Here is a 25402-nt window from a genome sequence, read left to right as displayed (position 1 = left end):
GCGCACACAGATCATTCTCCAGAATCAGTCACATACTGGACCACAAGACAAACATCAACAGATACATGAAGATCAAAATCATTCCAACTAACTTCTCAGATCATAAGGCATCACTAGAAATAAATCATGAAAAGGAAACAAGGAACCCTCCCACTTCATGGAGATTGAAATCCACACTACTAGAAGACCACTGGACTCATAAGGAGATCAAAGAAGAAATTAAAAAATAGTTTGAGTTGAATGACAAGGAGGACACCACTTTCCAGAATGTATGGGATGCAGCAAAAGCAGTAATAAGAGGAAAATATATAGCAATACAGGCTCACATCAAGAAACAAGAAAGAACTCAAAGAAACAACCTAATCTCATATCTTAAAGAGCTAGAAAAAGAACAACAACAACAACAAAAACCCTAAAGCTAGAAGAAGAAAGGAAATCATAAACATCAAAGCAGAAATAAACAAAATGGAAATTAAAAAAAAAAACATTGCAAAAGATCAATGAAACCAATTGTTGGTTCTTTGAAGAAATAAATAAAATAGACAATCCTCTAGCCAGGCTCACAAAGAAAAAATGGGAGAAAACACATAAAAATGGGATTATAAATGAAAGAGGAGATATCACAACAGACTTGATTTGATCACAAATCAAGATTTGATTGATCAGATTTGATCACAAATCAAAAGAATAATCAGAGATTACTAGGAACACTTAATGCAAACAAATTCCACAATCCAGAAGAGATGAATAAATTCCTAGAAATATATAATCATCCACATGTGGATAAAGAAGAAATAGAACAACTAAACAGACCAATTACAGCAGCAAAACTGAAGCAGTAATCAAAGCACTCCCCAAAAACAAAAGGCCAGGACCAGATGCCTTTAAAACTGAATTCTACCAAATGTTCAGCAGTGAATTAGTGCCTATCCTTCATAAACTCTTTCAAAAAATTGAAAAAGTAGGAATAGTACCAAATACATTCTATGAAGCCAACATTACACTAATACCAAAACCAGCATGCCATGTACTTGACTTCCTGAATGAGGGGGGCACTGGGAACTAGAGACAGAGTCAAGCAGTCATGCTTGCTTTATAACTGAACACATATATTTTCTTTTTCTCTTGCTTTTTCTGCTCTGACTTGCATCTTAGAACTGCTAGAAACAGGACACATGGGAGGAGAGACGTGGAGACACATGTAGAGACACTTGGAAGAGACATGAGAGTGAGGGACACATGGGAAGGCTGCTCCTGGTCATTGGCAGAGATAATGGCAGCTATTATCTTCATGTGATAGATTTTTTTTTTAAGATTTACTTATTTATGCATACAAGAACTGGGGTAGAGGCCAGAGGTGCAGGAGGGTGACAGGATTCACCAGAGACAGACGGGGAGCAGAACAGGCAGACAGACTGAAAACACTGCTGAGGGGGGTGGTGGGTGAGACAGGAGAGGTCTGCTGCACCATTCATGTGACAGATTTTCAATTTTGAATCTCTCCTTCTGTCCCAGCAATCTGGGATCAGCTACCTGGTTCCTTGCCAAAAGGTACCTTAGGCTTGGTACCTCTGTGGCACTGGCTCACACTGAGTCTATTTGGCTGGGCATCTGCCTATGAGGGGATGAGTAATTTTCTCAATTTTGTCACGTGAAATCATATCTTCTAGTTCCTTCTGCACAATAATTCTGTTAAAAATTTTTCATGGTAAGAGTCTGCTTCCTTTGCCTTTGTTAGTGCAGATGGCCAGATCCCTTTTAGAGCATGCACCCCTTAACAATTTGGAGTCTGGGGTACTCTTCAGTCACATGCTAATACTTCTAGTTTATGTTTAAGCATGAATATATATCTGCATTTATTCACTTAATATTATATAATATTTCCTCAAGACAATAACGAAAAGAGGACACTTGTATTATACTCCGTTTTATGAGTAAGGATAAGGAATTACGTTTTTTTTAATTCTTGATATACTTAGTACACATGGTTTCAGTCTCCACTGTTCAACAATGACTGAAGAACTGGTCAGACAAAAGCACTGACACTTCCTTGATCAAGATATTCATAAAGAATAATACATAATCTTATTTTTCACAAGATTTTCTTTTTTTCACTAAATTTGTTCAGTCTTTTAACCATAACTTCTAGACCTATTTCAATAGAGTCCTATTCTCAATCTAATGTAAATAACAAATGAGAATTTGTTCTTTAATTAATAATTAAATTAGTTATATAATTTAGTTAATTAAAACAACTGAACATAGGGCAGAGAGAAACCTATATGGTGACCCATTACCCGTTTCATTTCTGGAAATAGATAAGCTCAAATAACTAAGTTCTGGCTACTTAAAAGTTTTCATACTCACACTTGGTGAAATGTATTTATCATCATCATCAATTTCTAATGGAACAGCAATCAATTTTTGGAATGCCTTCTTCATTTTTTCTCGATCTCCAACAGCAAAGTAACTAAGAATTAGGTTGAAGCCTGCCTTCAGATTTGGTGCCATACTCATTATGTGCTCAAATGAATTAATGGCATCTGAATATTGACCAGTTTTAATAAATGTAATTCCAATGTTCTGCATAATTTTAATCCTAAAGAAAAATAAACATGGATTAGTTTTAAAAGTCTTCATTCTTTAGGATAGCAGTTAAAACATTCCAGTTTCCCTTTTTCTTTCCTACTTTATTTGTTTTATATTGTTAAAACTTAATGAGGTTTAATCATAAATTTACAATTCAGAATACAATTCAATGATAGTTGCTACATTTATACAATTGTGAAACTATATGAACATTCTTATTTCCACCACCATAAAAGGAAATCCTGTGCCCATTAGTAATTGTTCCCTGTCCTTAACTCAAGACCTATACAACCACAACTCTAGTTTCTGTCTCCCTGAATTTGCCTTTACTAGGCATTGCATATAAATGGAATAATATATGATATTTTGCGTTTGGCCTCTTTAAATTAGCATAATCTTTTCCAGGTCCCTCCACATTATTATGGCATGTTTAACACTTCATTCCTTTTTTATTGCCAAATACTATTCCATAGTATGGATATACCATATTTGTTTATCCATTGTCTGTTTGATGAACAATCTGGATTGTTTCCACTTTTTGGCTATTAGGAATAGTGCTATGTACACTGGTATATAATCCTTTGTGAAAATGTAAGTTTTCATTTCTCCTGGGTAGATATCTAGGAGAGAAATTGCTAATCATATAGTAAATTTGTGTTTATTAATATTATTATTATTATTTAAAGATTTATTTATTTATTTGTTTGTTTGTTTATTTATTATTTATTTATACAAGTACTGGGTACAGTCAGAAGTGCGGGAGGGTGAGAGAATTCACCAGAGCCAGAGTGGGGAGCAGAGCAGGCAGAAGGACCGAAGTACACTGCTGAGGGGAGCAGCGGGTGGCAGGAGAGGTCTGCGCGCCATGTGGGACCCTCCTCCAGTGACCGGGGAGCAGCCAGGGATCGAACTGGCGCTGCAAAGGCCGCAGGCAGCTTCGCAACCCAGCACTCAATCACTGCACCACCGGGGAGGCCCTATTATTTTTTTAAAGATTTATTTATTTATGCACACAAGAACTGAGGTACAGGCCAGAGGTATGGGGGGTGAGAGGATTCACCAGAGATAGAGTGGGGAACAGAACAGGCAGATTGACTGAAATACACTGCTGAGGGTAGCAGTGGGCGAGTCAGGAGAGGTCTGCTGCGCCATGTGGGTAGCTCCCTGGCATGGGATTGAACTTGTGCTGCAGTGGCTGAGGACAGCCCCATAGGCTACATCTTAACCCCTTGAGCCACCAGGGAGGCCCAAATTTGTGTTTAATTTTTAAAGAAACTGCCTAGTTATCTTCCAAATGACTACCATTTTACAATTCTCTTATCATGGTGTGATATTCCCACTTTTGCTATGTCTTCAATACTTGCTATGGTTTGTCTTTTGATTATAGAAATTCTAATGGAGGTGATCACACCTATTGCTAACTAGTCCTCAACATGAGGACTAGTCTCTGATCAAATCATGAATACTGACATTTTCCTAGCTCTTATGGAATTTTCCTTTGTATGGAATGTCAATTCTAGTCTCTTAAGTAAAATTATCTCAAGTATTCCTCTTTTGTAAAGCAATTCTTTTTTTTTGTTGTTCGCAGAAGGAATGGAATATAGGCCAGAGATACGTGGGGTGAGAGGATTCATCAAGACAGAGTGGAGAGAAGAACAGGCGGATTTACCGAAATATGCTGCAAAGGGAAGTAGCAGGTAAGACAGGAGAGGTCTGCTGGGCCATGTGTGGGTAAGCTCCCTGGCGAGGGATAAAACTCAGGCCATAGCAGTGATAGCACTGAGACTTAACCCCTAGACCACCAGGGAGGGCCTGTAAAGCAATTCTTGAACATTCTAGTTTTTAATAATTATTCTCTCAATTACTATAGCACTTCGATTATTATTTATTAAGCACTTAACATATATCTCTAACACTGAATTTTATTTATATAGAATATACATATTTTTCTAAAACGCTCAAATTCTTGGACTCATTTGTGTTAAAAAGTACCTAAGAGCATTGTGTTTAACAAGCTAGATATTTGTTGATGATAATGAATTATCATACATAATACAAAAACAATTATCTTGAAAGATGAATTTTTAAATAAATGATCACAGAGGAATTGTACTGTGCCTAGGAGAAAGTATGACCAGTAAATATTCTGAAAACTTCTCATGTTCCCATTGTTAAAGGGAAACTTTCTGTTTCTGTTCCTGAAATATTATAGGAACAGAAAATATCTGTTTTCCTCTCTTCTAAGACATAAAAATAATTCCTCCTTTCATAAAGAGGTCTTCATTTCCAGCTTGAGATTCCAAAGTCAGAGTTCTGAAAGACTGCTGTTTTGATTTGTTTGACAGTAAATTCTATTATGGTGTTAACTGCCTTGTAGCTTAATTTTTTCAACTGATCATAATCGTTAATCTTTTACTTTAATCTTTCACTTGTCATTATATGCTATTTGCAGGTAATCACAAAGGAAACAAAACACTATAGATATAAATTCTTCTCATGTATAAATATCACAAATCATTCAATTTTTACACCTTATATTGTTTCTGAAAAACAACAAAGTTTTACTAACTTACCTCATTTCTTTATGAACACTTGGAATTTGATCTAATGCCATTCGGTAGAATTTAATGGCTTTGGAATAATTTCTTTGTTTTAAATAAATATTTCCCATATTCACTTTCAATCTTCCTAATTAAAAAACACAACATATGTATAATATTCAATTTTTCACTTTTCCTGTGATATTTCAGATAACATTCATTCACAGTCTTTAATCCTTTTCTCAGTTATGAACCTTTAATCACTAATTGAAATTCTCACTTAAAGAATTTATATTGCTCCCATGTATTTACACACTAACCTTCTGTGAAGAAAAGGAACTTAAGACAGATGGATTCCTAAAATTAAGACTAGAAAAGAGTTGATTTACACTATAAAACTGGAGTTGTGATCTTCTAAGACAAATACAGGACTTAAAAATTATAAGACATTTTGAAATTAATTAACACAAAGTCACAACACTTTAATGTATTAAAGAAAATAATATAATTTAATACTGTTATCAAAAATTATATAAATGCTAAATGAAATAGTCTCATAGGAATATATGAAGGAAAGCATGTTTTATGGGGTTACCATTGTATATTCTACTTGTGATAAAAGAATATATTATCCACACCAACCCGTATTTCTTCCTTTGTATTTATATATTTTTTTCATATAAACAGTATTTCATAGAAATTATGAGAAATCATAAAGTACAAAAATGTAAATTAATATTACAAAAGAACTATACTTATTAGAAAAACTCATTAAACATACCTACCTGCATTGCTAAACATCTTATTTTTCACTATAACTTGATATGTGTTTAGTGCCTCAGCATACATTTCATTTGCTGAATACTGACTAGCCAAGTTGAAAAGAACCTAAGGAAAAGAATTACAAAAAAACACATAATGATCATTTTAGGCCTCTTCTGCCTATTCTTTTCCTAGAGGTTAAAATCCTACAACAAAGTATAAACATATTGTAAAATTTTCTGGGAAGCCTGCTCCTGTTCAAGCAGGCAAAGGAGCAAAATTCTCTTCACATGTTCCATCCTGTACAGGATTCTGCTGCTTGAAGATAAAGTCCATTTCTTGCAGTACCATGTAATCAGGTATTTCGGAAAACAGCAATAGTCACATTTAGGCACAGCCACCTTGGTGATCTCTCTGAGGTCAATAAAAGTCCTTTACCCAGCTTTTGCATCACTGCAGTGAATTCATTAGGAGGGAAAAAAAATTTTAAGACTGTATTGCCTCTCCCTAGCATCAGCATATCCTTGGGGTCAGGACAATTTAGAACTAGAAACTCCTCCTATCAAGTATAATTACATCCTTAATGTTAATGAGTCACTCTTTCTACTTATATAAATTAACCTCTGTGTTTATTGTCACAATGTAAATCTGCTGAACTGCTTACAGATTTGAAATTCATTTCGATTATTTAAATAAACTCTAACTACATTGAGACTTATTTCCAGTTAACAAATTAGCTCCTTATGTAAAGATACCAACCAATCAGGAAAGAAAGTAATCAGAAATAGGTTGCATTCCAAATGAATCTGAACATTTAAAAAGAGCTGTCCTCTAAATTTAACTGTAATTTACAACACTGTCTTTCTAATTTAGGTAGTATTTGCCATCTCAGGGAGAGCTACAAAGAATGAACATGTACTGTAAAAGTTGCTGGTAAGAAAAGGAATACGTAAGATAGTGGACTAAATTCTATGCATAAATAGAAATTACACATTACAGAAATATCTAAACATTAATTGGTATAGTATTTCTCTATACTCAGAATTATAATTTAAATCATTAAGTTAGAATTAATTGTGTTCCTAGAGGTTTAAAAGATAATCATCATAAATATATCCCTAACAAACAACTCCATGGAATTTAAAAATATTAGCTCTAAATAGTAAACATATAAAAATTCTTCTTACTCAAAGTTCCAAGAGTTCTTTTTTTCCATTTGTTCAGCATATGAAGACTTTTCCCACTGAAAATATACCCATTTTAACAGTAATACAAACATCAAGGAACTATACAGATGTTGCGAGAAATTCATTACCTTTTTTTTACTTCCCTCAAAGAACAGTATCTTACTTGCATAGTTTGAAATTCTTGAAAAATCACAGACCACGAAGTCCATATTAGAATTTCATTAACCATACTGAACAAAGCATAAATTTACCAATCTTCAACAGAGTAACTGGAATGGTGTGTTTGTAAGTACTTAGCAAGTTATTAAAAACAACTAATATAGTGTCTCATGAAGTAAAGATAATAATTAATTAATCCAATTCTGGGCACCTCAAGCAGAAAGATTTTTACATAAAAGAAAACAAAAAAGGAAATATTTCTGGAATTTACAAATTCTAGCCAAAATAATTTTACTCAACAGGCTTTACATTATTCATATTATGAACATATTGTAAATGCTGAGGTAATCACTCCTCCACACACACATACTGCATAGGCTTTTTAAGAGTGAAATGCAAAAGTATACGCTTCCTGAGGGTGTATCAGCCTTTCAACCCCCAATAATAACCAAGGAACCAGATAAATAGCACTTTAACACTGGATATCCAGCTTTCCATTTCCAAAATTCTGTCTTCAGAAATCAGGGAAGTGGTAAGACTCCAGCATTTCCCCTTCTCTACACACACACACAGCATCAACATAGTTTTATGTATTTAACTGAGGAAATTAAAAGTCTACCCTAAAGAAAACCAAAAAGTTCCTTCCCCACCACTTTCCCCTTCAAAAATGAACTCAAACTGATGACTGTTGGGATAGTTCTCATAGAGAGAAATCTGTTAGACTGATGCTGGATTTGAATCCTCACTTTGATTATCTAATAAACTCTATCAATGACACTTTTATTTCAGTCAACAATACTTACTGAGTAAGTTAAATCCAAATTGATATTTTCTGGAGTTGTAACTTGTTCTCGTTGCCTCACCAGGACTCTCTCTTTTCTTCCTGCATCTTTTGCCTTTTCTAAGGCCTGAAATCAAGTTTACACTTAGTAAATTCCTTTGAGCAATCATCATAAATATATTATGTATTTGGGGATATCTGCATGAAGCTTGGTTGGATGCATTATTGGTCTTTGGATCCCCACGATGTCCTGCTACCCTGTTGTACTCTTACCATAAACTCCTTTGAAAACAAAGAACCCGAGTATGTGTTTAAACTGGTGCTTACCGCCATAAAATGCTGTGTGATTTTTTTGTTCTAACCGAAGAACATATGAAGGGTAAAATAGTACATTTGCCACAAGCTAAGTTTCTTTACCACCATACTTTCTACCATGTTTTAGTTCTTTTTTCTTCACAACTTCTGAATATTTTTTTAAGAATTAGATAAAAAAGCACCAGTTCTACAATCAGTAATAATTTTTATACCGAACTTATTTTAGGATTTTTTTTAATTCTAATTAAGTTTTTCCAATCTATTTTTAAATTTAAGTAATTTAAAAATTCTTCTGAAATATTTCAGGTTATTTTTAAAAATTTATTTACTTACTTTCAACTGAGGTAACATTGGGGTATCCCCATCAGGTCCTCTTGCCTCAGTGCACTCACCAGAAACTCACTCATACTCCACTACCATAAACATTTATTATGCTTCCTCCCTCCCTATTTTTCCCCTCTCCCAGCTCCTATCCACTTGGTATCTCAGCTCTATAGTCAGCTATTAAGGGTTAGTTTTTCAGTTTATCTTTAAGTAGTCTTGATCCACTCATCCGTTCTGGGGCACTTAGGGTTGTTTCCAGTTTAGCTATAATAAATAGTACTGCCATAAACATGGGAATGCCAGTTTCTCTTCAAATTAGTGTTTTTGATTTTTTTTTTTTGACAGATGCCTAGGAGTGGAATCAGTGGGTTGAATAACATGATTAACGTTTTGAGACACTTCCATATTGCTTTCCATAAGGGCTGGACCAGTTTGCATTCCCACCAGAAGTGGAGGAGGCTTCCCTTTTTTCCACATCCCCGCCAGCACTTGTTGATTCTGATCTTTGCAATATGGGCCATTCTTTAATGGTATTCATTAATCTGTTAAGCAAATTACGAAAATTTTATTTCTATAAAACAATGAAAGTAATGTGAACAAAGCACACTAAAAGGTCAGGTTTAATTAAAAAAAAGCAAGTTGAGAGTCTCCCTGGTGGCACAAGGGGTTAAGCACCACACTATGAAGTAATCCGCAGCCTCTGCAGCACAAGTTCGATCCCTGGCTGGCCAGGGAGCAACCCACATGGCACAACAGACCTCTCTTGTCTCGCCTGCTGCTCCCCCTCAGCAGTGTATTTCAGTAGATCTGCCTGTTTTGCTCCCCACTCTGTCTCTGGTGAATCCTCTCACCCCCCCACCTCCCCGCATCTCTGGCCTGTACTCCAACTCTTGTATGCATAAATAAATAAATCTTAAAAAAAAAAAAAACAAACAAGTTGGACTGCTAAAAACCAAGTCATAATTTTGCAGTTTATTAAGGAAAAAATATTTTTGGGTAGTGAGGCTTAAGTAAGAAAAGAGCTCTTGGTACTGTTGGTGAATCATGGCAGCTATGCCTCTTAGCAGGCTATAAGCCTAATCCACCAGGCTTCAAAATTGAATCAACCAATATATTCGAATTTTTTTGCCTCATTGAAATGACCAATGTCAAAAATTACAAAATCAGCAAACTGTTATGGCATTGAAGCTTATGAAGCAAGGTTACAACTGTAGGTTCTTGAAAATAATTACTTCAGTGAAAATTCAATGTCAAAACAAAAATATCTATACATGTTTATTTGTGTACACAGATTAAAAACAGACATATGTACTCTCACATCATAATCTTGAATCCTTTTAGGTTATGAACTTACCAATTTTAAGTCTCCACAACTATTGGCAACACAGCTTTCTTCTACCAATTCATTTACTTTCTTCTCTAATTGTCGAATCTTTTCTTCTGGGCTATTAAAGAAAAAAATCAGATGAACTTTGAATCATTCAATTATGAATAACATAGACTAAAATCTAATTTACTTTTAACACTCTCCATTATGTGCGTTTAAACGTCAGTAGGTCACAGATAAGACAAATGTGTAAATGGCTTTGAAGAACAAATGTATTGATTAATAACAACATTATACAATTATTCACAACAGTAGTAAAAATATCAATAGCTAACATTTATTTAGCACAGTGCAATTTAATGCTGAGCTAAGTGCTTTACTCTAATTATGTCCTTTAACCTTCATAATAACATTGGAAACAAGTACTATCATTCTCATTTTACTGATAGAGAAACTGACATTTAGAAAGCATTATGCCCACGATCACACAACCAGTAAATAATACCGCCAGGATTTAAATCCAAGTAAAGTAACTCTAGAACCTGTGCTATTAGGTTAACATCCCAAAATGAATGTGGATTCTTTTAATAAGATCCTATGACAAATGAAAATTTTACTTATGGTTAGGAAAATACCACAAAAGAGAGAAAAGTTATTTACTACCAGGTAGGTACTAGAGAGAAGATTTCTAACAAGATGAAGAAGTTTAAAAATCCTGACTCCATTAGTAAAAAATACAGTATCTCCAAATCAATCACACTTGAAAAATAGCATTAATGTTTTGCAACCACTAATACTCTGTACATCAGTACCTAAATAAAATTTTACAACAAATATATCAGAAAAGATATAAGTTCCTTTAATTATCTATAGGGACTTAATAAAAGAATAATAAATTCTTTTATTTAATCTATTATTTATAGGAATAAATTTAACAGTATAGCGTTGCCTATTTAATCATGGTCTTTGAGACTATAACTCTTACTAGTTTATAAGGATTACTGAATCCTACCTGAACAACCCATATAGTAGATGGTGGTTTTATAAAGGTTACAATGAATTCTACTTTCTAGTTTTCTGAAAACTGAAATAAATGTCTTTTTATGATGCTTACAGATTGTTATTACTAAACCTAAAATAACAACACAAAATTTTAAAGCTAAAAACCTGTATCAGAACTTTATAAATAAACCCAAAGTAACTACTTGCTCTATCAAATGCCAGGAAAATGAATGTTGGACACTTACAACATAGGAGCCTGCCAGTAACCCTTCTTCCTTGTATGCAGTCTAATTAAGATTCTCATTCTCTGGTCAAATGTTGGGTTTAGTAATGCATATGTGATGCATTTCTGGTCAATGAGAAATGAAGACACATTTGGGCCTCCCTGGTGGCAAAAGGGGTTAAGTCGCAGCACTATGAAGCTATCCACAGCCACCGCAGCACCAGTTCTATCCCTGGCCAGGCAAGTGACCCACATGGCACAGCAGACCTCTCCTGTTTCCCCGCTGCTCCCCTCAGCAGTGTATTTCAGTAGATCTGCCTGTTCTGTTACCAACTCCTCTCACCCGCTGCACTTCTGGCCTGTACCCCAGTTCTTGTAGCATAAATAAATAAATCTTAAAAAAAAAATGAAGTTATGATTTATTTGACCTAGTACAATCCACTCCAGTTTTATCCATGTTGTCACAAATGGCAAGATTGCATCTTTTTTATACTTGAGTTCCCTTATGTGTGTGTATGTGAGGCATCTTCTTAATACATTCATCTATTGTTGATAGTATAGTAATTAACAAAGGAGTGTATATATCCCTTTGAATTAGTGTTCTTACATGCTGAAACACTAATGGTAAATCTATTTTTGATATTTTGATAAGCCTAGATAATGTAGTCTGTAGTGGCTGGACCAGTCTATGACCCCACAGTATACAACAGTGTACAAGGGTTCCCTTTTCTCCACAATCTCACCAACTCTTATTTCTGATCATTTACAAATGGTCCATTCCCAAATAACAGGGTGACTTCACTCACATGTGGAATATAAAGCAAAAACAAAAAAACAAAAACAAAAAAACCAACAAAAAACAAATGAATGGATAAAACTAAACCAAAACAAAGTCTAGGAATCTGAATGCAGAATTGAGACTACCAGAGGGGATGGGTGGTTGGTAGGGGTCAACTGAAGAGGGGATCCAATTGACCTTTTTGGAGGATGACTCTTGTGCTTTGTGCTAAGTGTGGTGTAGTATCATTCATCTTTACCCTTAAATCATATTCCATATATAAACTATTATTATCTCAACAAAAATAATACAGTTAAATAATGCAAAATTAATAAAGTGAGATTGCATTATTAAACTTATTAAAGTAATTGTTTCATTAAAAAAAAAAGAAATGACACATTTGCTTTGAGTAAAATACTCCTGGAATAACTGCCTTTGCTTTTTACAAGGAACCTAAGACATTGAAATTTTCTGATTCTAGGCTTTATTAACTACACGGAGATTTTGAACACTGAAGGCTCACTTGGCATCATAAGGATGGGCAGACTCTTGAGAAAAGTTAAGAGAATCAAAAAGAAGCTGAGCCGGAAATGATGTTATTGAACCATTAAATTAGCCATTTCTACATTTTTTCCTCCTCCAGATTTCCTGCTATGGAAGATAATAAATGTTCTTATTGCACAGGTGATTCTTCTGATGTGACTTCTGTTGTTGGCAGCCAAAATAATCCTAAATGAAATAATATTTAAATAATACAATATACTTTTATTACCAAATGCACTATTGTTAACAAGGATACAAAATAGTGATGTTTTTACAGAGCTTCCTTGTTAGTAAAAAAAGGGAAATTAGTAATTTCTACAATAGGCCATAATCTGGGTTTAAGAATTAAAATTTTAAACATTTATTGTACAGAAGCAAAATAATGTAATGGTTAAAAGAATGAAGTCTGGAAATAAATATCCTTGGTTCAAATCTCAGCCCTAACATTTGTAAGTGTTACCAAGGTAATATCTCTGTATTTCACTTTCTCTCTCTACCAACTGATAATAATAGTTAAGTCTTATGTAAAATAAGACTTAACTTTCACAGTGCCTGGCACACAATGAGTACTCAGTAAATGTTGCCTTCTATTTGTAAGCTATATATATATCAATGGTATTTAGATACCAATAAATATACACAGCTGAACTTATACCTTGCTTTTCAGTATAGCCAGTAGCACAAAACTAAGTTAATCCATAAAAAGTTAAATTTCTTAATATTAATATTAATTTCTTATATGTTCTCTGTTTTTTTTATAATATCTTTTTAAAATAACCATATATAATTATATTTACAACCCCATATGGCCATCAAGAGATTCAATATTGGCACCTCAAAAAATTAGGCATTAGTCAAATAATATACTACAATTGCACAGAACATATATGTCTATTTTTCTTAAACTTAATTCTTTTGCTAGTTCTAAGAACTAGTTTGACAACTGTTCTGCTGGTATGACCTTTTAAATGATTTAATAATTATGTATTTGGAAAATAAAAATAAGAAATAATAGCAATACAACAACAGCATAAGAACACACATACCTATCTTCGTTTTTGACTTCCAAAGGAGGAGCAGGGCCCCTTGATTGACCAAGGGGGTCAAATGCAGAGCCTGAGACATAATATAAAAGTTCATATTAAATTTAACCCAGCATGAGAAATATAGGGACTACACCTGAGGGACGAAATCAAATACTACCCCAAAATGAACAACAATCTATGAAAATAAATAATTTAACCAGCATGCTGGAAGAAAATATAAAAAGTTCATTTAATTTACCTATTTATTACATGGCTTAGGAAACCGATTTACTAAATGAACAGTACATTTATTATGTCTACACAAACATTTCATTATTGAGAAATTGGGAAGATTGTTAACACATATGAAACTATAAATAAAATGTATGTTAACAAATAAAAACAAAAATTATATACTTTCCTACTGCTTCACTTCCACAGAAATCTATCCTTATGAACTCTAAATTATCAATCATGTAGTAATCTAATAGTGGATTTTTAGGTTTCTTTATTTGTGTAACAAATATTAATTTGCAATAATCATTTTATTTTTAAATTGATATTTAAGTCACATATTTAAATACTATTTCACCTTTAATTTTTTTAATTGAGTTCTAACATATAGACTAAAATGTACAAATTTTAAGTGTACAATTTTGACAAACTATATGCCAGTGTAATCATCACTCCGCTAGAGGTAGAACATTTTCATTCCTCTTTTTGTTTCTTCATGGTTCCTAAAATAATAGTGCATTTATAATCAATGGCATGTTATATTTTATTCAAAATGGTAACAGCATTTACACATACAAAAACAGTAAAAAAGCTGAAAGATGTTAAAAAAAATTGTTAGTAGAGATTATATATAACAAACCTCTAAAAGCTGCTTTGGTAAATCCAGCCGCTCTCACTGCTGTCATAGGCCTAGTAACTCCATCCTTAAAAGAACAAAAATCATTTAAAAAGTATTCTTAAATACCATTTATCTCTTATTTACAGTACTGTATGACATATGTATGTCTGTATGACATATCTAACATAGTCCCAATGTTTAATACTGATTTTATTATTACTACCTGCTTATTTGTTACTTCTGCCTCCTCATGTGTCAATTCAACACTTGTTTTTTTTTTCCCCCTATAAAATTTTAATTCCTTTACCTAACTGGGCTTTCTTACAGTTTGAAAAGACAACTCTTATGGATTTTTATATGAGCCTTATAATTTTGGTTGGTCTCCTATGAGACAAATCACAGGAATTATTACAAATGTTAGCATAGAAATAATGGATCCCAGAACACATCTACAAACTATCAGTTCTGTGTCCACTCCTAATGTGATTTCACTTGAGACCTGAGTAAATAAATGAAAAAGATTCTGCCATCAGGATTATGAAGAGTCCAACCTTTAGCTCACTATTGAAGGAATCAGAATCACTATATAAGTAACATCTTTAACATTTTAAAATAGAATGCTAAAGAAAAAAACCACTTTGGTAGTAATATTCTAAATCACAAGAAAAGCCCACAATAAAAACCACACAACAAAATACCTGGATAGCCCCTGTCACTGGTCTTCCCATTGATGATGCCAGAGATGTCTTAGACTAATAAACAGAAAAATAAGTTAAAATGATTTTTAAAAAACATACACAAAGTTATAAATATTTTCTTTACAACTTTTTTTGTTCATTCTACTGGCAAGTAAACCTAAGTGTAATTTTTTTTTTCATTTATCACCTGAGGTTATAAACTCAAACAATAAAATTCTAAAACAGATATCAGCAAACTACAACACTTAGCCTTTGTAATTAAAGTTTTAGCCCAGCACAACTATGTCCCATTAGTACACACATTATCTATGGCTGCTTCTGCACTATAGATGCAGAGTTGAGATAACTGCAACAGAGTCCTTCAGTGATTTATCCTTCACAGAAAAAGTCTGCTATCTCCTGTTCTGAAATACCACCCAAACTCAAATTTATGAGTAATACATGATTAGGTTGATTAATAAATACATGTTTCACATGAAGCACAGTTATATTACATATAGACTACTTTTTTCATACAAAGGGACATAATGAAGGTAAGTGCCCTGAACCTCTAGGTTCTGAAACTATTTTTTCAGCCCTAAGACATATTATTTTAAGGACTAGGAAACTTTACTCTTCCATCTTTCTGCCACTCCTCTATTACATCATGTAAGCTAAAACATGCAAATTATTAATAATTTCAGTGAAATTAAAAGATTTTTCCATTACGAGTTTTTAACACAGACTCTTCACTCCAAAAAGCTCAAATAAAAGACCCAAATACATGCCCCTGAATTTTTTCTTCCATTATATTTTTCATGTTTTAATCTGTATGTTTTAAAAATCTATATAACATCTATATAACATGTAACTTCATATAAAATATGTAACTGAAATACATAGGACTTGGTTACATAGTATAGAAAAATGACAGGAAGTCAATCAACAAACATAATGCCTACAAAGACAAAAAGGTAATAAAATATTTTCTGATATATTTATAATCAAAATGAATAATAGTCAAAGCTATTAATTAAACTAGACTTTAATAATGTTCATAACTATCCAGAATGGAAAATATATCCAGGTCATGGATTGAATTATAGCCAGAATTATTTCGAACTACCAAAAATGAACTTAATATTTTCAGCTTATGAAAACTTACGCTGGGGCCTCCCTGGTGGCACAAAGGATTAAGTGCCAGCACTATGAAGCAATCTGCAACTACAGCAGCACCAGTTCAATCCCAGCCAGGGAGGTGACCCACACGGTGCAGCAAACCTCACCTGTCTCATCTGCTGCTCCCCTCAGCAGTGTATTTTAGCAGATTCATCTGTTCTGCTCCTCACTCTGTCCCTGGTGAATCCTCTCACTCCCCACACCTCCGGCCGATACCCCAGTTCTTGTATGCATAAATAAATAAATCTTAGAAAAAAAGAAAAAAGAAAACTTACCCCATATCCAGTAGCTACAGGCCTAGTAACTGCTGTGCTTGGTATCTTAGCAGTTATCTTGGGAAGGAGGAAAAAACATAGTTAATAGAATTCAGATTAAGCTATAAAACAGAAAAGTAGAAAAAATGGAAAATATATAGTCATCAAGTGAGAAATACATAATATTTAGATTAATTTGTTTTAAATTATACTAAACATTAAGAAGCTCAGGCATTTTCAGTACTGTAAAAGAGACTTTTTCTAATATTCATTTTAAAGAAAAAAAGCCACTTTTAAATGGCCTAAGGTACAATAAGGCTATTTTTTGTTTGTGGCTATCACTTATGCATACTTTTTAGCATAGACATTAGGTGCAACAATTGCCATAGGATTTGGAGAGAATCACCTCTCCCTCTAATAACTGTGTTTGTTTAATATCTTTGTATTTAAATTGTCTCATTTTTGAAATAAGGATATAAAGTATGCTGATAACAAAATTGTGGTTAGAATCAAATGAAACCAATTAGGTGAAAATGTTCTAAACATGTCAGTTGTTAGCATATTTGTTTGAAAATATTTGATTAAAATATCATTCATATAGGAGTTCTATTTCTAGCTATGATATATTTCTGTTATAAACAACTTCCCCTCTAAGAATAACTGAAAAAGCTGGGGATACACTAGCATGTTTGTAAAAATTCAGTTTAAATATATGGACAACCATGAAGGCAGTGAAGCATTACCAAATATCAAGGTGAGGAAAAGAAGGGAAGACTAGAGAAGTGAGCCGTATTTGGGGCCACTTTTCTCCTAGAGGAATATGTTAATTTCAAAAGCAGGGCTAAGAAACTGAGCGTAACTTTTTACATTGACAGGAATGAAAAAAACATTGGAGTTGGGAGTCTAAACCAGGTAGACCTGATAATTCACTAGGCTTTAGATTGTGATCTCAAAGGTTATTACACTCTGAAAGGTGAAAACAAAGGCTACACTGTGAAAGGTGAAAAAGACTGAAAGGTAAATTAGAAGAATATCAGTCTGAATAAGTTTTTAAAGCCTGATTTAGAATCATCTCAAACATAAAATCATTTCTGATGTAATAATGGGTGTTTATTTTGTGTTGGGTACAGCTACTGGTGTCTTAAGCGAAAGCAGATTCTGTCTAGAGAAACTGAGGGCAGAAATCAATTCACATAAAGAGTTGTGCTATCCAATAAAATTTTTCTACAGTGATGGAAATGTTCTGTATTTGTCCTGTCTGATAAAAAAATCACCAGCCATACATGTCTGTTGAGATATCAAATGTGGTTGGTGCTACATGGAACTAAATTTTTAAATTTTACTTTATTTTATTTTATATATTTATTTATTTATTTATGCATACAAGAGCTGGGGTACAGGCCAGAGATGTGGGGAGTGAGAGGATTCACCAGAGACAGAGTGGGGAACAGAACAGGCAGACTGACTGAAATACACTGCTGACGGGAGCAGCAGGCAAGACAGGAGAGGTCTGCTGCACCATGTGGGTTGCTCTCTGGCCGGCCGGGGATCTAACTCATGCTGCAGAGGCTGTGGATTGCTTCATAGTATGGTGCTTAACCCCTTGCACCACCAGGGAGGCCCCCAAATTTTACTTTATTTTAAATGTATTGATAAAATAGTCATATGTGGCTAGTCATCCTCATACTTGATAGCACAAACATATATGGCCTTAATTTATTTCTAAAACTTCTCAATTACATGTTTGGTATTCATTCAAAACAAGACATATAAGAAGCAATACTACCTAACTAAAGGCCAAGAGGTACAAAAGAATGGAAAGAAATCCTAGGAAGATACATCTAATGGACATATCAGACACAGACTTTAATATAACTAGTCCAAATATCTTCAATTAATGTAATAAAAAGATTGAAAAGTTCAGCAGAAAACTGGAACCAAAAAGAACTGAAATTCTAGAACTGAAAAACAGGTATAAGTCATTTAAAATTCTGGTATTGGCCCAGAAATAGTAAAATACTAATTAAAACTAGACTTCAAAAAATTAAAAATGGATATTGTAATCACAGGAAATCAGTAAAAGAATGGTTAAAAAATGTAAACTCCCTAGATAACAGAGGAGAAAAATGGAATAATAAAAAGCAATTAAATGAAAGAAGAGAAAATGAAACAGAGGCATCAAAAAACCAAATAGTAAGAAAATAAATTTCAGTAAATGTAATTGGACTCCATACTTCACCTAAAAAAAAAGATATTAGCGCATATTTAAAAGTATAACTTGCCCAACCTGGGCCTCACAGTGTCTTGCTTCTTATATTAGAGACCCTCACTTAACTCTTAGGTATGCACCCCTGTCTCTAGTACTGGCTGATAGTTTCTTGGGAGTAGACAGAGGCCTGATTCACTACCTTATAGGACCTAGTTATTCACCTTGGGTCCCTACCCACACTGGGAAGTGCACCTGCCTCAGCTTGATGGTGCCACCCAGCAGAGCAGACACAGCCTGGGCCTTTCAGTGCCTTGTCCAATATCAGGAACTCTCAGCTACCTCAGGAATCTTCGGCAAGGCTCTCCCTTCCTGACCACCAGAAACAGGCCCTGAGCCACTGCTGGCAGAGGTGAGGTCCCAACAACTCAGTCTTAAGATTTACCAACCCCTCTGCCCACCCAGCCACTAGAATACGGCCTAAAAGAGCATTGGAGAGGGCTCTAGTAATATCCCAGAACCTACAAGACCCCAGTACCTGCACCCAGTATCAAGTGAACAACCAGAACAGTGGGGGGAAAGGACTCACACACAACAAAAGCCCCAACTACAATACACCAAACCAAAGCAAGCAATGAAAAGGAAAAACACAAATATCCAAGGAAACCCTCAGGGAACAATACACTACAGAGAAAATCAAGCTCTAGAACCCAACAAAACCGACAAAGAAAAATTCTTCCTTTCAGATGAAAAATTCAAAATTTCCATAATCAGAAAGTCAAAAAACTCAAACAAAACTCAGAAAAACAAATCAGAGCTATAAGAGAAGATGCAGGAAAAAAAAAAAAAAAGAATGCTATGAGAAACATAATCAATGAACAAAACAAGATCAAAACTTTAAGAAAATAAAGGAAATTCAGGATGTTAAAAGATCAATGGAGGAGCTAAAAAATTAGGGCAAAGTCATGAAAATAGAAAATACATTACGTAAGAATTATTCAGTATTCTTGAAGATATAGATACAAAACTAACCAAGAAAATAAAAAAGAAAGAGAGATACAAAGGAAAAGGAATGAAGAAACACTTTGAGAATTATCAACAGGAAAGAAAATAGAAGAGTCATAGGAATCCCAGAAGGAGAAGAAAGAGATGAGAGATGAAAAACTATCAAGGAAATAATTAAAGAAAACTGCCCAAACTTGAAGAAAGAAATTAAAACACACATACAGGAAGCTAGAAGGATGCCAAACTATCACAATGAAAACTACAACAAGACACATTGTAGTAAAGCTTTCACGAGTCCAAATCAAACAAAAAAAAAAAATGAAGTTGATAAGAGGGGAAGAAATAGATAACCTTTTAGGTTAACATCAGACTTCTCTAAAGAAACAGTAAAGGCAAGAAGAGAATGGAGTGACACATTCAAAAACTCCAAGACAGGGCCTCTCTGGTGGCTCAAGGGTTGAGCGCCACACTATGAAGCAATCCGCAGCCTCTGCAGCCAGAGTTTGATCCCCAGTGGGCCAGGGAGCAATTCACATGGTGAGGCAGACCTCTCCTATCTCACCCGCTGCTCCCCTCAGCAGTGTGTTTCGGTCAGTCTGCCTCTTCTGTTCCCTGCTCTGTCTCTGGTGGATCCTCTCACCCCCCTCATCTCTGGCCTGTGCCCCAGCTCTTGTATGTATAAATGGATGAATCTTTAAAAAAAAAACCCAAAAACTCCAAGACAAAAAAAGCCAGTCAAGAATACTTTATACTGCAAATGCTCCTTCCTATGTAAGGAAAAGGTAAGCACATTCTCGGAGAAACAAAATCTTCAGATTTTGTCACCCACTTCAGTGGGTGCTACTACTAAACACCCACTCCATGGATTATTACAAGAAGCCTTAAAAACCTAAATGAAAAGAGGAATGAACAGGAAAAACTGAACAAGTTAGTGAATGAACCACAAAACGATAACAAAATGGCAATAACAAACTTCCATTTATGAATAATCACCCTTAATGTAAATGAACTAAACTCACTAATAAAAAGCACAATGTGCCATCTTAGATTAGAAAACAATCCAAGTTTCTGCTGCCTCCAGGAAACACATCTAAGTTTGAAAGGTAAACAAAGATTGAAGGTAAGGAGTTGGAAAATAATTCTACTAGCAAATGGCCCCCAAATGAAGGCAGGGGCAGCCACACTCATATCAGAAAAATTATACTTTGATCTAAAAAAGGTGATGAGACATAGATGGACACTATATAATAAACTAAGGGGACAATACACCAGAAAGACACAAATACTCATCATATATACTCACCAAATGAGAGAGCACCAAAATATATTAGACAGTTATATCATCCATGAAAACACATATGTGGCAGGAGATTTTAACACATCGCTCTCTCCAATGGATTGCTCAATGAGAAGGAAAATAAAAAAGGACACAACAGACCAAAATAAAGATTCAGACAATATGGGCCTAACAGACATCTACAGGATAATGCACCCCAAATAAACCAAATATACATTTTTCTTAAGTGCACCTGGATCATTCTCCAGGATTGACCACATACTGGATCACAAGGCAAGCAGCTTCAATGCATGAACACTGAAGCCACACAAAGTATCTTCTCTGACCATAAGGGATCAAATTAGTAATGAACCACAAAAAGAAAGCAAGGAGCTACCCCATTACATGGAGACTGAACAAAATGTGACTGAAAGACCAATGGATTAATGGGGTAATCAAAGAAGAAATTAAAAAATAACTTGAGACAAATAACAATGAAAAAACAATTTCCACAATGTAAGGGACACAGCAAAAGCAGTTAATACAAGAAAAGTATACAGCAATACAAGCCCACATCTAGAAACAAGAAAGAACCCAAAGAAACAACTTAATCTCCCATCTGGAGAAATTAGAAAAAGAACAAAAAACCTCACAACTCAGTAGAAGAAAGGAAATAATAAAGATTAAAGCAGAAATAAATTAAATAGAAATAAAAAAGGACAGTGCAAAAGATCAATGAAACCAAAAGCTGGCTCTTTGGGGGAAAAAAAAAAACCAAACCACAACACAAAACTCTGGGTAGGCTCACAAAGAAAAAGAAGGAGAAAACTCAAATAAATAGGATCACAAATGAAAGAGGAGAAATTACAACAGACACTGCTGAAACCCAGAGAATATTAAGACATTATTATGAATTTATATGCAAACAAGTTCAGCAATCTAGATGAGATGGACAAATTCTTAGAATTATACAATCACCCAAAACTGAATAAAGAAATAGAAAACTTCAACAAACCAATCACAAGTAGCAAAATTGAAAAAGTAATCAAAATCTTCCCCAAAAACAAATGCCTGGACCAGATGGTTTCATAAGCGAGTTCTACAAAATGTTCAAAGACGAACTAATGATTATCCTACAAAAATGCTTTCAAAAAATTGAGAAAGGTATACTACCAAATATATTTTATGAAAGCCACATTATACTAAATACAGAAACCAAAAAAAGATAACACAAAAAATGAAAACTACACCAATCTCCCTAATGAATACATATGCTAAAATCCTTAATAAAATCTTAGCAAACCAAATCCAACAATGCATTAAAAGGATTATACAACATGACCAAATGGGATTCAGTGCAGAGACATAAGGATGGCTCAACATCCAAAAACAATTAATGTAATTCACCATGTCAACAAAAAGAAAAATAAAAACCATATGATGATATCAATAGATGATAAAAAGCATTTGATAAAAGTTCTGCATCCATTTATGATGAAGGCTCTAAAAACACTTTGGATAAAAGAAACATGTCTTAACATAATGAAAGCCATACACAAACATCCCATATCTAACATCATTCTCAATGGTGAAAAACTGAAATCATTCCCATTAAGAGCTGGAACAAGAAAAGGATGCCCACTCTTAGGCAAGAGAAAGACATATAAGGAATCCTAAAAAATCCACAGACAAATTAAAACAATAAGCAAGTTCAGTAACACAGCAGGTTACAGAATCAATACATAAAAATCAGTAGCCTTCCTAATATGAAGAGGAAGAAATTAAAAAAAAAAAATCCCACTAACACTTATACCAAAAAATGAACAAATACCTGTAAATAAACTTACACTGCTCATGTATTGGAAGAAGTAACAATATCAAAATGGCCATCCAACCAAAGGCAATTTAGATATTCAATGAAATTTGAATAAAAATCTGAAAGACATCCTTCAAAGAAATGGAGCAAACACTGCTGAATTTCATATAGAATCACAAAACAACAACAACAACAACAACAAAAAAACCTAAACAACCAAAGCTCTCCTGACTAAAAGGGGAAAGAATGGAGGCATTACACTCCCAGACTTCAAACTAAACTACAAAGCCATAATAATAAAAACAGCATGGTACTGGAACAAAAACAGACACACTGACCAATGGAATTGAATTGAAAGCCCAGAACTATAGCCACACATACATGGTCAACTATGACAATGAAGCAAAGAACACATACTGGAACAAAGAAAGCCTCTTCAATTAATGGTGCTGGGAAAAACAGACTGACACGTGCAAAAGAATGAAACTAGAACACTATCTCACCCCATACACAAAAATCAACTCAAAATGGATAAAAGACTTGGATGCAAGAAGAAAACATAGGCAAAACACTCCATAGTCATCTATTTTTGAGCATTTGGATTGTTTCTGTATCTTACCTATTGTAAATAGTGCTGCGCATAAAGGGGCAGGTATCCTTTTTAATCAATGCTTTTGTGTCCTTTGGGTAGATTCCTAGGAGTGAAATTGCTGGGTCATATGGTACCTCCACACAGCTTTCCAAAGTGGTTGGACCAGTTTGCATTCCCACCAGTGGTATAGGACAGTTCCTTTTACTCCACATCCTCACCAACATTTGTTGTTTCCTGTTTTTTGAATATATGCCTTTCTCACTGGCATATGGTTTTGATTTGTATTTCCCTTATTATAAGAGAGGTTGAACATTTTTTCATATACTTGTTGGCCATTTGCATTTCCTCTTTGGAGAAGTGTCTTTTTAGCTCTTCTACCCATTTATTGACTGGATTGTTTACTTTGTTTTTGTTGAGGCTTATAAGTTCTTTGTCTATCTTTGTGATCAGTCCCTTATCAGTTGTATGGAGAGCAAAAATTTTCTCCCAATCAGTAGGGTGTCTCTTTGTTTTGGTTAATGTCACTTTTGCTGTACAGAAGCATTTTAATTTTATGTAATACCAGCTGTTTATGTTTTCCTTCATTCTGCTTTGTGTGATGAATCTTTAGGGATGTTACTGAGATATATGCCATGTAGTGTTTTACCTATATTTTCTTCTATGTATTTTATGGTTTCAGGTTTTATGTGCAATTCTTTTATCCATTTTGAGTTGGTTTTTGTGCGTGGTGTGAGGTAGCAGTCTAGTTTCCTCCTTTTGCGAGTGGTAATCCAGTTTTTGAAGCACCATGTATTGAACAAACTGTCCATGTTCCATTGCATATTCTTTGCTCCTTTGTCAAAGATCAGTTGTCCATACAAGTGTGGCTTTATTTCTGGCCTCTCTATTCAGTTCCATTGGTCCGTGTGTCTGTTTTTGTTCCAATACCAGACTATTTTAATTATTATGGCTTTGTAGTATAATTTGAAGTTTGGAAGTGTGATACCTCCACTCTTCTTTGGTTTTGTCAGTAGGGCTTTGGTTATTCGTGGTTTTTTGTGGTTCCATATGAATTTCATCAGTATTTGTTCTATTTCCTTGAAGAATGTCAATGAAATTTTTATTGGAATAGCATTGAATCTATAAATTGCTTTTGGTAGGATGGCCATTTTAATAATGTTAATTCTTCCAATCCATGAGCAGGGGATGTCTTTCCATTTCTTTGTGTCTTCTTCTATTTCCCTTAACAGTGTTTTATAATTTTCGTTGTATAGGTCCTTCACTTCTTTTGTTAGGTTTATTACCAAGTATTTGATTTTTTTTTTTGTTTCAATTATAAAAGAGATTTTTTTTTCTTACTTCTTCTTCAAATTGATTGTTGTGTATAGGAAGGCTGATTTTTGTGTGTTGATTTTGTATCCTACTTTACTAAACTGACTAATTATTTTGAGTAGTTTTTCTGTAGATTTTTTAGGATCTCAAAAGTATTTCTTAATTTCTTCTTTGATCTCCTCTTTAATCCAATGGTCTTCCAGTAGTGTGGATTTCAATCTCCATGAAGTGGGAGCATTCCTTTGCTTTCTTCTCATGGTTTATTTCTAGTTTGATGACTTCATGATCAGAGAATAGTTGGTATGATTTTGATCTTAATGTATCTGTTGATGTTTGTCTTGTGGCCAATATGTGATCAACCCTGGAAAACGATCCACGTGCACTTGAGAAAAATGTTTACTCAGATTTTTGGGGGTGTTGTGTCCTATAGATGGCTGTTAAGCTCATAAGGTCTAGGTCTTTATTTAGGGCCCTAGTGTTCCTGTTTATTTTTTGTCTCATTGATCTGTCCATTGGTGAGAGTGGGGTGTGCTGAAGTTCCTACTCTATTTGTATTTTCGCTGATGTCTGTTTTCAGAACTGATAATAATTGTATGATCTACTTTGGCGCTCTTTCATTGGTGAGTATATGTTGATGAGTGTTATATCTTCCTGATGTATTGTCCCCTTAGTCATAAT

At 34.2% G+C, this 25402-nt stretch overlaps 1 protein-coding gene across 9 annotated transcripts in view; it reads right to left on the bottom strand.

The window, feature by feature from the left end:
• Window positions 1-25402, bottom strand: part of IFT88 (intraflagellar transport 88) — a gene marked incomplete at both ends in the record, with an annotated part of 138024 nt that overhangs the window by 104895 nt on the left and 7727 nt on the right. For 4 of the 9 annotated variants that reach the window (XM_084234454.1, XM_084234459.1, XM_084234457.1 and 1 more), the window contains 9 exons: window positions 2368-2599; window positions 5163-5277; window positions 5915-6017; window positions 8041-8145; window positions 10012-10102; window positions 13577-13646; window positions 14430-14493; window positions 15107-15160; window positions 16540-16596. In XM_084234454.1, the coding sequence (XP_084090580.1) occupies window positions 2368-2599; window positions 5163-5277; window positions 5915-6017; window positions 8041-8145; window positions 10012-10102; window positions 13577-13646; window positions 14430-14493; window positions 15107-15160; window positions 16540-16596 (891 nt within the window). Of the gene's footprint in view, window positions 1-2367; window positions 2600-5162; window positions 5278-5910; window positions 6018-8040; window positions 8146-10011; window positions 10103-13576; window positions 13647-14429; window positions 14494-15106; window positions 15161-16539; window positions 16597-25402 lie in introns of all 9 variants that reach the window. The other 5 variants (XM_084234455.1, XM_084234458.1, XM_084234456.1 and 2 more) reach the window with 3 other exon arrangements.

Source organism: Talpa europaea (assembly GCF_964194135.1).
Source record: "Talpa europaea genome assembly, chromosome: 6".
Classification (NCBI taxonomy): domain Eukaryota; kingdom Metazoa; phylum Chordata; class Mammalia; order Eulipotyphla; family Talpidae; genus Talpa; species Talpa europaea.
Note: the sequence above shows the minus strand (reverse complement) of the source record. Positions and strands in the feature narration are given on the sequence as shown.